At 38.0% G+C, this 18,989-nt stretch overlaps 1 protein-coding gene across 3 annotated transcripts in view; it reads right to left on the bottom strand.

Moving 5' to 3' along the window:
• STARD9 (StAR related lipid transfer domain containing 9) overlaps nucleotides 1-18,989 on the bottom strand; it is a 135,155-nt gene that overhangs the window by 72,558 nt on the left and 43,608 nt on the right. For 2 of the 3 annotated variants that reach the window (XM_025998558.2, XM_072740622.1), the window contains exon 4: nucleotides 416-532. In XM_025998558.2, coding sequence (XP_025854343.2) covers nucleotides 416-532 — 117 coding nt within the window. Of the gene's footprint in view, nucleotides 1-415; nucleotides 533-1,649; nucleotides 1,901-18,989 lie in introns of all 3 variants that reach the window. The other variant, XM_072740621.1, reaches the window with a different exon arrangement.

Genomic DNA, 18,989 nt, shown 5'->3' with positions numbered 1-18,989 from the left:
TTGCTTCTTCCAATGCTCAGATCTAACACATATAGCCCCATTTCTGCACAGCCCTAAAGCAACACTTCAGATTCAGCCTGGGGTCTGTCCACACCAAAAGTGTCAAAAAGCTTCAAGTGATGAACTTGGAAATGATATGAGAAATTCAGAAAGACTGACAAGGTCTACTTCATCAAAGGGAGTTGTACAATTCTAAGGTTCCTCAGGCTTGAATAAAGAGGATCTAATTATTCAAAGTTCACCTTTCTATTAAAGGGTTGAGAAACCCATTTTTAATACAGAAAAGAGCCCATTAAATCTTATTAAAGTTGACTAACTACTAAATCCACATTCTATCTCTCAGTAGCAAGGACAGTGTGAGATTCAGGCTTGCTATGGCAAGAGAAAGAGATCATATTCCAATACCAATACTCACTGGGGTCCCCAACATGGTATATGTCTTCCCAGAGCCTGTCTGCCCATAGGCAAAAAGGCATATGTTGTAGCCTTTAGCAGCTCCAGACAATACTTCAGTCCCCAAATCCTGGAACACCTGTCACAACAAAAGTAGAAAGCACATCACTGTAATCCTTCCCATACCAGATTGAAGGATCATATTATTTTAAAATTTTCAATGTCTAGCACTGTGCCCAGCATACAGTAAGCACTTTAAAATATATTTGAATAAATTTTCCCTAGCAATCTTTTTCTGAAACTGAATTGATTCTTGGGAAATTATAAGGAGCTTATAGTCAAGTGTGCTTGAAACACTTAAGAGTATTTTTAGATTAAAAATATATAACCCAAGGCTTGGTTAGAAGAGCATGCGACTCTAGATCTTGGGGTCATGAGTTCAAACCACATATTGGGTGTAGAGATTCCTTAAGTAAAGAAAACTTAAAAAAAAAAAAAACCTTAAAAAATAAATAACCCAAAGTAGTGATATATGGAATTGATGAATCACTATACTCTATACCTGAAACTAATATAACACTGTATGTCAACTAGCTGGAATTAAAATAAAAATTAAAAAAAAATCCAGGGGCGCCTAGGTGGATCAGCTAGTTAAGCGTCTGCCTTCGGCTCAGGTCATGATCCCGGGGTCCTGGGATGGAGCCGTACATTGGGCTTCTTGGGCTTCTTGCTCAGCAGGGAAGAGCCCTCTCCCTCTGCCTGCCCCTTCCACTGCTTGTGTGCTCTCTCAATCTGTCATATAACTAAATAAATAATCTTAAAAAAAAAACAACAGAGTTTACTTAACACTTTAAAAAAAATTTATTTTATTGAAATTAAATTAACATATAGTATATTATTAGTTTCAGAAGTAGAGTTCGGTGATTCATCAGTTGCATATTAACACCCTGTGCTCATTGCATCAAGTGCCCTCCTTAATGCCAAGCACCCAGTTACCCCATCCCCCTTCCAGTTCCCCTCCAGCAACCTGTTTGTTTCCTGGAGTTAAGAGTCTCTTATTGTGGGATGCCTAGATGGCTCAGCTCTTGAGCATCTGCCTTCAGCTCAGGGAGTGATCCCGGGATCTAGGATCGAGTCCTGCATTGGGCTCTCTGCAAGGAGCCCTCCCTCTGCCTGTCTCTTTCTCTGCGTCTCTCATGAATAAATAAATAAACCTTAAAAAAAAAAAAAAAGTCTCTTATGGTTTGTCTCCAAACCTTGAGGTAAGGTTGATACTATGTGGATCTACTGACTTGTCCTCTCTCCAAACTTGTGGTAATAGTATAGAAAAGTAGGGCTGGACGGATCCCTGAGTGGCTCAGAGGTTTGGCGCTGCCTTCAGCCCAGGGTATGATTCTGGAGTCTTGGGATTGGGTCCCACGTCGGGCTCCCTGCGTGGAGCCTGCTTCTCCCTCTGCCTGTGTTTCTTCCTTTCTCTCTCTCTGTGTCTCTCATAAATAAATAAAATCTTAAAAAAAAAAAAAAAAAGAAAAATAGGGCTGGAGCTTGTTATTTAAAGAGAGAGAATTCATGTAAAATATATAACTTAATGGGGCCTGGAGTTGGGGAAAGTGCTTAAAATGATTTCCTCTATAGTTTAATAGTTAAGAACACAGGCTTTGGAACTTTCTAGGTTCAAAGCCTGGCTCTTTGGGCAAGTACCTTTTCTCAGTTTTTTTTCATCTATTAAATGGAGATTTATCTATTTCATCTATTAAATGGGTTTGGGGGAGCAGTGGCTCAGCAGTTAAGCACCGCCTTCAATCCAGGGCCTGATCCTGGAGCCCCGGGGTTGAGTCCCACGTTGGGCTCCCTGCATGGAGCCTGCTTCTCCCCCTGCCTGTGTCTCTGCCTCTTTCTCTTTCTGTGTCTCGCATGAATAAATGAATAAAATCTTAAAAAAAAATAACTCACTGGGTTTTTGAGAGGATTAACTGTTCTAATACATGTGAAGCCTTTAGAACAATGTCTGGAACAAAGTGAGCACTAATTAAATGAAAGTTTTTCTTGTTATTAAACCTTATTTTTCCCACTTTTCTGAATAAGGACTACTCAGTCATTTTTCTGATACCCTCATCTATTTTAAAAAGAGCTATGAAAAAAAAAAAAGAGCTATGTACTTAATTTGGAAAATAGACACTTGAATACAGAGCCCATAGTATATACGTCCCAACTTCACATACATACTTTTTGAAAAACTCTATGTTCTATCCCATTAAAAATTTATTCCAAAAAACTTTCAAAACCATTAAAGTAATAAATCATTAAAACTTAACATCTTGAAGGGTTTTGCTAGATCCCAGGGATTATTATTTCCCACTTACTTTTAAATATGAAGATCATGTCATTTAGAGGAAGTTACCTATCCAGCAAAATACAGAATATTCTTGGCCTTTAACTCTTTTCCACAGAAATCCTTCATATACTACTTTTTTTTTTTTCTGGCTTCCCTTTGTTTTCCATTGTGGCACCTGGGTGGCTAAGTCATTAAGCATCTTCCTTCAGCTCTGGTCATGATCTCAGGGTCCTGCAATCCCGTGCCATATCAGGCTCCCTGCTCAGCAGGGAATCTGCTTCTCCTTCTCCCTCTCCCCCTCCAACCCACTTGTGCTCTGTCTCAGATAAGTAATAAGAAGAAAGAAAGGAAGAAAGGAAGAAAGGATGGAGAAAGAAAGAAGAAAGAAAAAGAAAGAAAGAAAGAAAGAAAGAAAGAAAGAAAGAAGAAAAAAAGGAAAGGGAGAGGAAAAGGAAAGGACTCATTATATTGCTTTAGTCAGCAGAAAGAAGGAAAAATAAAGGCTGAAATATACATGCATTTCTAGCTCATTTTCTTCAGTCTCCTCCAAAACTGTATTTATTATCTACAATGTAGATACTGTAATTTAATATCACAATATATTATCAGCACTTCCAAATCAGTACTAGTCAACATCCCAAAAGAAAACTGGAAGAACCCAAATGCTACTGCTGTGCACAATATACTTTCACTGTAGTTTTCCATATTTCTACAAATATGGAAGTTTTATATGGTTGCTACTCAGAGTATATAAAGCTCCTGTGTACTGCTTTTTTTTTTTAAGATTTTATTTATTTATTCATTATAGAGACAGAGACACAGGCAGAGGGAGCTGGATGCAGGACTCAATCCCAGGATCCTGATCCCAGGATCAGGCCCTGAGCCGAAGGCAGATGCTCAACTGCTGAGCCACCCAGGCGTCCCTGTGTACTGCTTTTCATTCCTATATTCCTAAAACACTTAAGCATTTTAAACATTATTCATTTTCACAATTATAATTTTATAGATTCATAATTCACACAACTAAGAGTTAACAATGGACTATTTTCTTATACCAAGATGAGATGAATGAAACCCCAAACTCACATTAAGAAATATTAGTAGTGGGGTACCTGGTTGGCTCAGTTAATAGAGCGTGAAGCTCTTGATCTTGGGGTTGTAAATTCAAGCCCCACACTGGGTGTAGAAATTAAAATAAAGTCTAAAAAAAAGGAATATTAGTAGCAAGTAGTGCTACTCATTTATAACTGTAATTCAAAGTCAGTTATTTCTGGTTGTAGGAGAAAACAGAAAAAAAATCACAGATTTCATAATTTCTAAGCCCTCAATTTCCAAAAGTCTTTGAATTCAACTCATCTTAGTCAAGTACCCCTTACCCTGAAATAAATTTGCTAAATTGGATGGGGTCCTTTTTTATTTGATAGAGTTGACACACAATATTACATTACTTTCAAGTGTAAAACACTTAGACAAGTTTATACATTATGCTCACCACAAGTGTCACTACCATCTGTCATCATACAATGCTATTACAATATCATTGACTATATTCCTTAAGCTGTGCTCTTTACCCTGTGATTTATTCATCCATAACTGGAAGCCTGTATCTCCTACTTCCCTTCACCCATTTTACCCATCCCCAAGCTCTTTCCCCTTTGGCAACCATCATTTAGTTCTCTGTATTTATACATATGATTATGTTTTTTGCTGTTTTTTTTTTTTTAGGTTCCACATATGAGTGAAATTATATGGTATTCGTCTTTCTCCATCAACACATTTCACTTAGCAATAGTATCTTCTAGGTCCAACCATTTTATTGCAGGTGGCACAATCTCATCCTTTTAATTGCTGCATAATATTCCACTGCAGAGCCACTATAGAAAACAGTCTGGAGATTTCTCAAAAAATTAGAAATAGAACTACCCTATGATCTATAATTGCACTACTATCTACCAAAAAAAAAACCTACAATACTAATTTGAAAGGATATATGCACCACTGTTTATTACAGGATTACTTACAATAGCCAAATTATGGAAGGAGCCCAAGTATCCATCAATAGATAAATGTTAACTATACTGGAATTAAAATTAAAAACTTAAAAAAAACCCATAGGGATGCATATATCTTTTTGAATTAGTGTTTTAGTTTTCTTTTTTTTATGTATTTTTTTTTTAATCGGAGTTCAATTTGCCAAAAAGCACATAAGAAAATGCTCCATATCACTTGCCACCAGGGAAATACAAATCAAACCCACAATGAGATACCTCCTCACACCAGTGAGAATATTGAAAATTAACAAGACAGGAAACAACAAATGTTGGAGAGGATGTGGAGAAAGGGGAACCCTTTTGCACTGTTGGTGGGAATATGAACTGGTACAGACACTCTGGAAAATTGTGTGGAGGTTCCTCAAAGAGTTAAAAATAGAAATACCCTATGACCCAGCAATTGCACTACTGGGAATTTACCCCAAAGATACAGATGCAGTATTTTAGTTTTCTTTGGGTAAATACCCAGTAGTGGAATTACAGATCATATGGTAGCTCTCTTTTTAATTTTCTGAGGAACCTCCATACTGTTTTCCCACAGTGGCTGTACCAATTTACATTCCAAGAGCACATGAGGGTTAATTTTTCTCCACATTCTCACCAACATTTGTTTCTTATGTTTTTTATTTTACCTATTCTGACAGGTGTAAGATAATATCTCACTGTGGTTTTGATCTGCATTTCCCCAATGATTAGTGAGGTTGAGCACCTTTTCATGTGTCTTTTGGCCAACTACGTGTCTTCTTTGAGAAAATATCTAATCAGGTCATCTGTCCATTTGTTAATTGAGTTATTTGTTTTTTTCGTGTTGAGTTGTACAAGTTTTTTTTTTTTAATATTAAATTTATTTATTCATGAGAGAGAGAGGCAGAGACATAGGCAGAGGGAGAAGCAGGCTCCCCAAGGGGAACCCGATATGGGACTCAATCCTGGGACTCCAGGATCACACTCTGAGCCAAAGGCAGATGCTCAACCACTGAGCCACCGAGGTGTTGCTAGAAGTTCCTTATATTTTTTGGATATTAACCTGTTACTGGATATATCATTTGCGAATATCTTCTCCCATCCAGCAGGTTGCCTTTTCACTTTGTTGGTTTCCTTTGCTATGCAGAAGCTTTTTATTTTGATGTAGTTCCAATAGTTTCTTTTTGCTTTTGTTTCCCTTACCTGAGGAGACACACCTAGAAAAACGTTGCTACAGCTGATGTCAGATAAATTACTGCGTTCTCTTCCAGGATTTTTATAGTTTCAGGTCTCACATTTAGGTCTTTAATTCATTTTGAGTTTATTTTTGTGTATGGTATTAGAAAGAGGTCCAGTTTCCCATTCTCTTATATGTAGCTCTCTAGTTTTTCCAACAGCATTTATTGAGGAGAATGTCTTTTCCTCTGTGTATATTCTTACCTCTTTCATTATAGATTAATAGGCCATGTAAGTGTGGGTTTATTCTGGGCTCTCTATTCTGCTCCATTGATCTATGTGTCTATTTTTTGCCATAACCATACTGTTTTTATTACTACAACTTTGTAGTATATCCTGAAATCTGGCATTGTGATGCCTCTCCTCCAGCTTTGTTTTTCTGAAGATTGTTTTGGCTATTTGGGGTCCTTTATGGATTACATACAAATTTTAGTACTGTTACAGTTTTGTGAAAAATGCGATGGGTATTTGGTAGGGATTGCACTGAATCTATAGATTGCTTTTGGTAGTATGGACATTTTAACAATATTAATTCTTCCATTTGTGAGCATGGAATATCTTTCCATTTGTTTGTGTCACCTTCAATTTTTTCATCAATGTTTTATAGTTATCAGAGTACAGGTCTTTCACCTCCTCAGTTAGGTTTATTTCTAGGTATTTTATTGTTAGTATAAATGTAAATGGAATTGTTTCCTTAATTTCTCTTTCTGCTAGTGTGTATAGAAATGCTACCAATTTCTGGGTGTGAATTTTATATCCTGAAACTCGACTGAATTCATTTATCAATTCTAGTAGTTCTTTGGTGGAGTCTTTAGGATTTTCTATGTATAGTATCATGTCATCTGCATATAGTGACAGTTTAACTTCTTTATCAATATGGATGATTCTTATTTCCGTTTTTGCGTGAATGCTGCAGTTAGGACTTCTAGCACTGTGTTGAATAAAAGTGGTAAAAGCAGACATCTTTGTGTTGTTCCTGATCTTAGAGGAAATGCTTTCAGCTTTTCACCACTGAGTATGATGCAGTGGTCAGTTTTTCATATGTGGCCTTTATTATATTGAAGTATGTTCCCTCTAAACTCATTTTGTTGAGAGCTTTTATCATGAATGGATACTGAATTTTGTTAATTTTTTTTTGCATCTACTAAGAAGGTCATATGAGTTTTATTTTTCAACTTGTTGATATGATATATCATGCTGATTTACAAAACACTGAACTATCCTTGCATTCCAGAAATAAATCCCACTTGAGAGTGGTAAATGATTCTTTTAATGTATTGTTAAATGTGGCTTACTAACATTTTTGGGGGATTTTTGCATCAATGTTCATAGGGATATTAGCCTGTAGACAATTAAGGAGAGAATGTATGCATGTGTGTGTGTTTGTAGTGTTTTTATCTGGTTTGGTATCAGGGTAATGCCGGCCTCATACAATGTATTTGGTATTTTTCCTTCCTCTTCTATTTTTTGGCAACACTTTAAGAATAGGTATTAACTTCCTTAAAAGTTTGATAGAATTCACCTGTGGTCCTAGACTTTTGGTTTTTGGTAGTTTATTATTATTATTATTATTACTGATTCAATTTCATTACTAGTAATCTGCCTGTTCAAATTTTCTATTTTTTCCTGGTTCAACTTTGAAAGATTCTGTTTCTAGGAATTTATCTATTTCTTCTAGGCTGTCCAATTGTTGGCATATACGTTTTTATAGTATTTTTTTAAGATTTTAAGTTTTTTATTCATGAGAGACAGAGGGGGGTGGGCAGAGAATCAGGCTCCATGCAGGGAGCCCGATGTGGGACTTGATCCTGGGACTCCAGGATCATGCCCTGGGCTGAAGGCAGGCCCTAAACCACTGAGCCACCCAGGCCTCCCTCATAGTATTCTCTTATAATTCTTTGTATTTCTTTGGTGTCAGTTCTGATTTTATTTATTTGGGCCCTTTCTTCCCTTGATGAGTCTGGCTAATGGTTTTATCAATTTTGTTTATCTTTGTCATTTATTTCTGTTCTGATCTTTATTATTTTCCCTCCTTCTACTCAAGTTAGGTCTTGTTTGTTCTTTTTCTAGATCCTTTAGGTATAAGGTGAGATTGTTTGAATTCTTTCTTGTTTCTTTCTTGTTTCTAGGCCTGCATCACCATATATTTTCTTCTTAGAAATGCTTTTGTTGCATTCATTGGGTTATTTTTAATTTATTCCAACCAGCACTCAAGTTTTCTCTTCCCATTCTCATCTCTGAGCTTTAGTGTCAGATCAAAATCAGTGAGAACTCACATGTTTCAACAGAAAAAGATACAGATAGATAAGATGTAACTACACATGTGTGCTTGTGTGTGTGTGTGTATGTGTGTGTACACAAATGTATATGCAAACATATCACCCCTAGCTTTGTCTAACTCTACTGAGAGGACCTGGGAGCAGTAATACCACAATAGCAATGCCCACACCTACGACCCAGATCTCAGCTTCTAAATATTGCTTTCTACTAATAGGAACAATTTGAGCATCATAATAAATGGTAATAAGAAACTGTAATTCACTGAGTAAAATGGGAAACCATAAGTTAATACACACATAAATAATTTGAAAATTTGACAAGTAATGGGATATTTACATAGTAAGTACCCCTTGACAAAATATTAATTATATAGAGGGAAAAAGAGTAACTTCAGAGTAGAGAAGCCTGGCAGATGCCACCTTAATCAAGTAATTGTCAAAGTGAACTCTGTGATATTCATATCAAAACATATAATCTGAATCTTAACATGAGGAGACACTGGACAACCAAATTAAGGAACACTGCAGAATAAATGGCCTGCAATCTTCCAAAGTGTCAAGATCATAAATATAAGGAAAAACTGAGGAACTGTTCCAGACTAAATTATTTTAAACATAAGACGACTAAATGCAACAAGTGATTCTCAAACACATCTTTTTGTTATTGGAGCATTTCGAAGACAATTAACAAAACATGAATGGGATCTAAAGATGAGATGGTGGTAATGCAACACTTTAATTTCCCAATTCTGAAGGTTGCATTGTTGTTATATTAGAGGATCCTTTTCTATAAGAAAATACACACTCATTATTAGGGATAATTGGACATCAATATGACAACTTTCAGATGGTTCAGGAAAAAAGTTCTGAATGAACTTCTATCTTCTCTATAAGTTTGTCATTTCAAAAAAAATTATTTAATAAAAAGATGTAAAGGAACTACAGTAACAGCACACTGTATTCTTAGGCCTGGGTTCCTATGGATATCAGCACAGCCATTAACCAGCTGTGTGACCTAGTTTAAGTTACATGCTCTGTTTCATTTTTCCTCATTAATAAAACAGGGATAGTGTTTATTGTAAAAATCAAATGAAGTGAACGATAAGAAAAAATATAGGAAACTGTTAATCAAGTGTAAGATATTTCATAATCCTGTTGAAATGAGTTAACAACCTTAAAAAATAAAAGAAAACATGTACTATAGGTCCATGAGACATATTATGACACTAACCACCAGGGTTTGAGCAGAAGCTGATGGTACGCTCAAATTAGAATAATAATTCAAGTCCAATTAAATAAAAAGACTATTTACAAAGGTGTGGGGGTTGGGAAGTAAGATAACCACAAGGGACAACGCAGGAACCTGGAACTAGTAACTGGAAACCCATCACCCTTTTCACCAAAAGAAGAAAAAGGGCTCAAAACCTGGAAGGAGAGAATCATGTGGAGACAGCTACCTGAGAGAAGCTGTAACCTTAAGTTAAAGGACAAAGCCACAGGAGGGGTCCAAGATGGTGGTGTAGGAAGACCCTTAACTCACCTCATCCCATAGACACACCAAATCTATACCTATAAGTAGAGTACTTTCTCTGGAAGAACTGAGAGCTGACTGAATAGCTGCTGCACAGCAAAGGATAGAGGGACTACACAGAGAATAGCAGGAGAGACACTGCGATGACAGAAATCTCATCCTATTCCATCTCCAACAGGGCAAACTGCATTAGGAAGGAACATCACTGAGGAGCCCATGTGTGCATATTTCCCTGATCTGGGACAAAGAAAAAAAACCCAAAATGGTGGTTAAAGGGAAAACTAGACTATAAGTGAGAGAAACTCATTTACTTACTGGAGACCATCTGCCAAATGTGAGAGAAATGCTGGAACTCTCTGGAGACAGAGGTGTTGGTGAATGCCAATGTTTATGGTACTCTTCCACCTTGACAGTGTACACAGAAGTAGTGTCCAGGTACTCTATCTGGCCTGCTAGGGGACCTGGTCCCCTAGCCCCTATCAGCTCCAGCTGTTCTCTTGAGACAGCTCCCTGAACCACCATGCTCATCCCAGCTCCAGTGGTCACACCAAAGCTGCCCTGGCACATGGCATACTGGACATCCCTGGCCTGTGCCTGCTTCAGCTCCACCCATTCCACCAAGGCAGCCCTGTGTGGAGTGCCCCAACCTGTGCCCACCCTATCTCCAGCCATCAAGCCAGGAAGGCCCCTGACTCATTGGTTCACACATGCTTCAGCTCCAGCCACCCAAACAGGTTCCCCCAGGATGAACACTCTGGTCAGATTCCAACACAGCTCCAGGCATTCTCCAAGGATGGCCCCAGCATAGAGCACCCCAGGACTCCCCAGGCTGCACCCACTTCAATTCCAACTGTCCTCCCAGATACTCTGTGTAGTGCCCCAGTCCACAGCCACTCCAGCTCCAGCTGTCCCACCAGGGTACTCCCTGCATGGAGAATCCCAGCCTGCAGCTGCCTCAGATCCAGACAACCTGTCAGGATGTCCCAACGCTGAGTGGCCCAGGACCATCAGCCTGCCCCTGATAAGCTCCACCTAGCCAGCCTAAGCCACCAGGAACATGCATTCCATGTAGGAGACATTCCTACATAGGCCACCCCATCAAGGCTGGGAAAAGTAGATGTTTCACCTAATTTCACAGAAGCAAATAGAGAAAGGAAACAAAACTAAGTGAAATGGAGATTAGCAACCTATCTGATAAAGTTCAAAGTAATGTCATAAAGATGTTCACCAAACTCAGGAGAAAAGAATGAACTCAATAAAAACTTCTATAAAGAGATTTAAAACACACATATATATGTATACACACACACACACACACACACACACACACACACATATATAAAAACGGGTGGCTTAGTAGGTTAAGTGGCTGCCTTCAACTCAGGTCATGATCTCGGGGTCCTGGTATTGAGCCCCATGTCAGGTGCCATGCTCAGTGGGGAGCCTGCTACTTCTCCCTCTGCCTCTCCCCCCACTTGTGCATGTACTCACTCTCTCAAATAATTTAAAACAAAAAATAAAAATAAAAAAACAATCAATGCTGGGGAGCCCAGGTGCCACAGTTGGTTACTCTTGGTTTCATCTCAGGCCATGATCTCAGGGTAGTGAAATAAAGTCCTGCATTAGAGCTGTGCTCAGTGGCGAGTCTGCTTGTGATTCTCTCTCCCTCTCTCTCTCTGTCCCTCCCCTTACTCTATCTCTGACTCTCAAATAAATAAATCTTTAAAAAAAAGGAAAACAATCAGAGTTGATTAATACAATAACTGAAATTAAAAATAAACTAGAGCAGGGTGCTGGGGTGGCACAGTCAAATGAGTGTTTAACTGTTGGTTTCAAGCTAAGGTCATGATCTCAGGGTTGAGGGATTAAGTCAGGCTCTGCACTCAGTTCACAGTCTGCTTGGGACTCGCCCTCCCTCTGACCCTATACTTGCTTGTACTCTTTCTCTAAATCAATCAATCAATCAATCAATCAATCTTTTAAAAAATACACTAGAGGGAATCATCAGCTGATTAGAGGATACAGAATAATGGATAAGTAACATGGAAGTCACTATAGTGGAAAGCACTGAAGCTTAAGAGCAAAAAAGAAAAAACAATTAAAAAATAAGAATGGGGCACCAGATGGCTCAGTTAGTTAAGTGTCTGCCTTTGGCTCAGGTCATAATCCCAGGGTTCTGACATCAAGCCCCTAGTGGAGCTCCTGGCTTGGCAAGGAGCCTGCTTGACCCTCTCCCTCTGCCCTTTTCTTTACCCCCACTCATACTTGCTTGCTCTCTCACTCACTCTGCTCTCTCTCAAATAAACAAATAAAACCTTTTTAAAAAATTAATGATAGATTAAGGGACCTCTGAAACATCACCAAGCATACTAACATTCTCATTATAGAAGTCCAAGGAGCAGAGAGACAGAGACAAAGAAATGGAAAATTTGAAGAAATAATAGCTAAAAACTGCCCTAACTTGGGTAAGGAAACAGACATCCAGGTCTAAGAAGCAAAGAGAGCCTGAAACAAGATGCACCCAAGGAAGCCAACACCAAGACATATAATAATTAAATGTAAAAATTAAAGATAGATAATCTTAAAAGAAAATAAAAGCATCCAGTTACCTACAAGGGAAGTCCTATAAGTCTATCAGCTGCTTTTTCAAAAAAAGCTTTGCAAACCAAAAGGAATGCCATGATATATACAAAGCATTGAAAGAAAAAGTAAACCTAATACCAAGAAACTCTACCCAACAAAGTTATCATTCAGAATTGAAGGAGAGATAAAGATTTGCTGAAACAAAAGTCAGAGGAGTCTAGTACCACGAAACTGGCCTTATAAGAAATGTTACAGGGACTTTTTTAAAAAGAAAGATGGTAAATAAAAGAAATTATGAAAGGAAAAAATTTCATTAATAAAAGCAAATAAAGATAATAGAACAATCACTTGTAAAGCTAGTATGAAAGTTAAAAGACAAAAATAGGGATGCCTCAGTGGATCAGTAGTTGACCGTCTGCCTTTGGCTCAGGGCATGATCCCCGGGTCCTGGGATCAAGTTCCGCATGGGTCTTCCTACAAGGAGCCTGCTTCTGTCTCTGCCTCTCTTTTTGTGCCTCTCATGAATAAATAAAAATCTTTTTTAAAAAATAAAATACAATACAAAAATAGTTATATCTAAAACATTAAAGGATTCACAAAATAAAAAGATGTAAAACATGACATCGTATAAACATGGAGGAATAGAACAGTAAAGATGTAAAGCTTTTAGAAATTATGCAACCATCAACTTAACATAGAGTACTATATATTTATTATGTTACATATGAACCTCATGGTAACCACAAACCAAAAACCTATTAAGAGATACACAAAAAAAAAAAATAAAGAGAAAGGAATCCAAGCATAATGCTGAACGAAGTCATCAATCACAAGGGAAGAGCAAGAGAGGAAAGGAACAAAGGTGGAGTACAGAAACAACCAAAAAACAAATTAACAAAAAAATAATAAGTGCATACCTATCAATAATCACTTTTTTTAAAAAAGACTTTATTTATTCGTGAGAGACACGGGGGGGGGGGCGGGGGGGAGACAGAGACAGAGACATAGGCAGAGGGAGAAGCAGGCTTCATGCAGGGAGCCCTACATGGAACTCAATCCCAGGTTTCCAAGATCACGCCCTGGGCTGAAGGAAGCGCTAAACCGCTGAGCCACCTGGGCTGCCCTCAACAATCACTTTAAATGCAAATGGTCTAAACGCTCCAATCAACTAACATACTGTGACTGAATAAAAAACAAGAGCCATCTTTATGCTGCCTCCACAAGACTCACTTCAGACCTAAAGACATACAGAATGAAAGTTACACGATGGAAAAAGATATTCCACGAAAATGAAAGTGGAAAAAAAAAAAGCTGGGATAGCAATACTTTTATTAGAGAAAACAGACTTTTAAACAAAGACTGTAACGGGACACCATTACATAATGATAAAGGGATCAATCCAACAAAAAGATATAACACTTGTAAACATACATGCACAAGAGCACCTAAATATATAATGCAATATTAGCAGACATAAAGGGAGAAGTTGACAGTAGTACACTAATAGCATACGTGAATGGCTAGATCATACAGAAAATCAATAAGAAACAATGGCCTTGTATGACATATTAGACCAGATGGATGGCTACATTCAAAAGAATGAAAATGGGCCACCTTCCGACACCATACACAAAAATAAACTCAAACCGGATTAAAGACCTAAATCTAAGACCTGAAACCATAAGACTTCTAAGAAAAAACACAGGCAGTAATTTCTTGGGCATTGGTCTTAGCATTATTTTTCTGTATCTTCTTCCTCAAGCAAAGGAAACAAAAGCAAAAATAAACAATTGGGACTACTTCAAACCTTTTTGTTGTGTGTGAAGAGAATTCTAATATCATCCTCAAATTTCACCCAAACTGCCATTATTAATCAACCAGAATTTGAAGCCTTATTAGAGACAGACACAATTACATTTTTTCTTTCTTTGATGTTTTTCAAATTATAAAGAATGCTCATTTTTTATATCAAGAAATATATATAAATATATCAATATAAATATATATATAAATATATAAAAAACAGTGCATGAAGAAAAAGTTAACCTTCCATTCCTTTCCTCACACCTAATCCCACTCAAATATTCAACAGGTAGCCTTCTGGTACTAAGGCAGGTAATGATATACCCAACAGGCATGTCCTTCCATACCTTTCTCCACATACACAAGGATATACAGTTATTTGTTTTTGTTTCCACTGAAATAGACACATACAATACACATCAACCTGCAACTTGCTTTTTATCACATAATATACCATGAACATACAGGTTATTTGCCATAGATACAACTTTTCCCTTTTTTCCAAGCATATATCCCACAGCCACAGTTATGCAAATACAATTTAAAATTGGGATGGTAGGCTGGAGAAGATGGTGGAGGAATAGAGGTCCTCAACTCACCTGGCCCCAGCAACTTACCTAGATTACTTTCAAACCTTCCTGAAAACCTACCAATTTGACCTGAGATTTAAAGAGAGAACAGCTGGAATGCTACAGAGAGAAGGGTTTTCATTTCTAACAGGAATCATCCAGGGTGAAATTTACTTAGGTCATGGTTGATATTCTTGACTCAGCCCACTCATACAGCCACTCTGCACTGAAAAAATGACTAGAAAGAAGAACTCACCACAAAAGAAAGAATCAGAAACAGTACTCTTTGCCACAGAGTCACAGAATTTGGATTACAATTCAATGTCAGAAAGCCAATTCAGAAGCACAATTATAAAGCTACTGGTGGCTCTGGAAAAAAGCATAAAGGAATCAAGAGACTTCATGACTGCAGAATTTAGATCTAATCAGGCCGAAATTAATAATCAATTAAATGAGATGCAATCCAAACTGGAGGACCTAACGACGAGGGTTAATGAGGTAGAAGAACGAGTGAGTGACACAGAAGACAAGTTGATGGCAAGGAAGGAAGCTGAGGAAAAAAGAGAAAAACAATTGAAAGACCATGAGGAAAGGTTAAAGGAAATAAATGATAGCCTCAGAAGGAAAAATCTATGTATAACTGGAATTCCAGAGAGCACCAAAAGGGAGAGAGGGACATAAAGCATATCTGAACAAATCATAGCTGAGAACTTCCCTAATTTGGGAAGGGAAACAGGCATTCAGATCCAGGAGATAGAGAGGTATCCCCCTAAAATCAATAAAAACTGCTCAACAGGGATCCCTGGGTGGTGCAGCGGTTTGGCGCCTGCCTTTGGCCCAGGGCGCGATCCTGGAGACCCGGGATCGAATCCCACGTCGGGCTCCCAGTGCATGGAGCCTGCTTCTCCCTCTGCCTGTGTCTCTGTGCCTCTCTCTCTCTCTGTGACTATCATAAATAAATAAAAATTTATTAAAAAAAAAAAAAAAAAACTGCTCAACAGGGGATCCCTGGGTGGCTCAGCGGTTTGGTGCCTGCCTTTGGCCCAGGGTATGATCCTGGAGTCCCGGGATTGAGTCCTGAGTCAGGCTCCCAGCATGGAACGTGCTTCTCCCACTACCTGTGTCTCTGCCTCTCTCTCTCTCTCTCTCTCTCTCTCTCTCTCTCTGTGTGTGTGTGTGTGTGTGTGTGTGTGTGTGTCTATCATGAATAAATAAATAAATAAAATCTTAAAAAAAAAAAAAACCGCTCAGCATCTTGACATTTAATAGTGAAAATTGCAAATTCCAAAGATAAAGAGAAAATCCTTAAAACAGCAAGAGACAAGAGATCTCTAACTTGTATGGGGAGAAATATTAGATTAAAGGCAGACCGCTCCACAGAGACTTGTCATGCCAGAAAGGGCTGGCAGGATATATTCAGGTTACTAAATGAGAAAAACATGCAGCCAAGAATACTTTATCCATCAAGGCTCTCATTCATAATAGAAGGAGAGATAAAGAGCTTCCAAGATAGGCAGAAACTGAAAGAATATGTGACCACCAAACCAGCTTTGCAAAGAATATTAAGGGGGACCCGGAAAAAAAAAAAAAAAAGAAGAATCCCAAAGAAATAATCCACAAAAACATGGACTGAATAGGTATTACAATGACACTAAATTCATCTCTCTCAATAGTAACTCTGAACATGAATGGGCCAAATGATCCCATCAAAAGACACACGGTTTCAGACTGGATAAAAAAGCAAGACCCATCTATTTGCTGTCTACAAGAGACTCATTTTAGACCTAAGGACACCTCCAGCCTGAAAAAATGAAAGGGTGGAGAAACATTTACCACTCAAATGGTCCTCAAAAGAAAGCTGGGGTAGCAATCCTCATGTCAGATAAATTAAAGTTTATCCCAAAGATTACTAAGAGATGAAGAGGGACACTGTATCATACTTAAAGGGTCTTTCCAACAAGAGGACCTAACAATCATGAATATTTATGCCCCTAATGTGGGAGCTGCCAAGTATATCAATCAATTAATAACCAAAGTTAAGACATACTTAGATAATAATACACTAATAGTAGGAGACTTCAACACATGGCACTTTCTGCAAAAAACAGATCTTCTAAGCGCAACAATTCCAAAGAAACAACAGCTTTAAATGATACACTGGACCAGATGGATTTCACAGATATTTACAGAACTTTACATCCAAATGCAACTGAATACACATTCTTCTCAAGTGCACATGGAACTTCCTCCAGAACAGACCACATACTGGGTCTACCACAAAGATACCAAAAGATTGGGATTGTCCCCTGCATATTTTCAGATCACAATGCTTTGAAATTAGAACTCAATCACAAGAAGAAATTTGGAAGTAACTCAAACACATGGAGGTTAAAGAGAATCCTGCTAAAAGATGAATGGGTCAACCAAGAAATTAGAGAAGACTTAAAAAGATTCAATGGAAACTAATGAAAATGAAGATACAACCGTTCAAAATCTTTGGGATACAGCAAAAGCAGTCCTAAGAGGAAAATACATCACAATACGAGCATCCCTCAAAAAATTGGAAAAAACTCAAATACACAAGCTAACTCGCACCTAAAGGAACTGGAGAAAGAACAGCAAATAACCTACACCAAGCAGAAGAAGACAGTTAATAAAGATTCGATTTATGAACTCAATGAACTAGAGACCAGAAGAACTGTAGAACATATCAACAACACCAGGAGTAGGTTTTTTTGAAAGAATTAGATAAACCATAGCCAGTCTTGTTAAAAAGAAAAGACTCAAATTAATAAAATCACGAATGAAAAAGGAGAGATCACAACCACTACCAAGGAAATACAAATGATTTTAAAACATATTATAAGCAGATATATGCCAATAAATTAGGCAATGTAGAAGAAATGGACGCATTTCTGGAAAACCACAAACTACCAAAACTGGAACAGGAAGAAGCAGAAAACCTGAACAGGCCAATAACCAGGGAGGAAATTGAAGCAGTCATCAAAAACCTCCCGAGACACAAAAATCCAGGCCCAGATGGCTTTCCAGGGGAATTCTATCAAACGTTTAAAGAAGAAACAACACCTATTCTACTAAAGCTGTTCTGAAAGATAGTAAGGGATGGAATATTTCCAAACTCGTTCTATGAGGCCAGCATCACCTTAATTCCAAAACCAAAGACCCCACCAAAAAGGAGAATTATAGACTAATATCCCTGATGAACACAGATGCAAAAATTCTCAACAAGATACTAGCCAATAGGATTCAACAGTACATTAAGAAGATTATTCACCATGACCAAGTGGGATTTATCCCCGGATGCAAGGCTGGTTCAACACTCGTAAAGCAATCAACGTGACACGTCATATCAACAAGAGAAAAAACAAGAACCATATGATCCTCTCAATAGATGCAGAGAAAGCATTTGACAAAATACAGCATCCATTCCTGACCAAAACTCTTCAGAGTGTAGGGATAGAGGGAACATTCCTCAGCATCTTAAAAGCCATCTATAAAAAGCCCACAGCAAATGTCATTCTCAATGGGGAAACACTGGGAGCCTTTCCCCTAAGGTCAGGAACACCACAGGGATGTCCACTCTCACCACTGCTACTTAACATAGTACTAGAAGTCCTAGTCTCAGCAATCAGGCAACAAAAATAAAAGGCATTCAAATTGGCAAAGAAGAAGTCAAACTCTCCCTCTCTGCAGATGACATGATACTGTACATTGAAAACCCAAAAGACTCCACCCCAAGATTGCTAGGACTCATATAGCAATTTGGCAGTGTGGCAGGATACAAAATCAATACCCAGAAAAAGGTGGCATTCCTATATACTAACAATGAAACTGAAGAAAGAAAAAATAAGGAGTCAATCCCATTTACAATTGCACCCAAAAGCATAAGATACCTAGGAATAAACCTAACCAAAGACGTAAATGATCTATACCCTAAAAACTACAGAACACTTCTGAAAGAAATTGAGGAAGACACAGAGAGATGGAAAAATACTCCATGCTCATGGATTGGAAGAATTAATAGTGTGAAAATGTCAATGCTACCCAGGGCAATTTACATATTTAATGCAATCCCTATCAAAATACTATGGACATTCTTCAGAGAGTTGGAACAAATCATCTTAAGATTTGTGTGGAATCAGAAAAGACCCCGAATAGCCAGGGGAATACTGAAAAAGAAAACCAGAGCTAGGGGCATCACAATGCCAGATTTCAAGTTGTACT

The sequence above is a fragment of the Vulpes vulpes genome, chromosome 15, assembly GCF_048418805.1.
Source record: "Vulpes vulpes isolate BD-2025 chromosome 15, VulVul3, whole genome shotgun sequence".
Lineage (NCBI taxonomy): Eukaryota > Metazoa > Chordata > Mammalia > Carnivora > Canidae > Vulpes > Vulpes vulpes.
The sequence above is the reverse complement of the archived record's forward strand: the minus strand, read 5'-3'. Positions and strand labels throughout refer to the sequence as shown.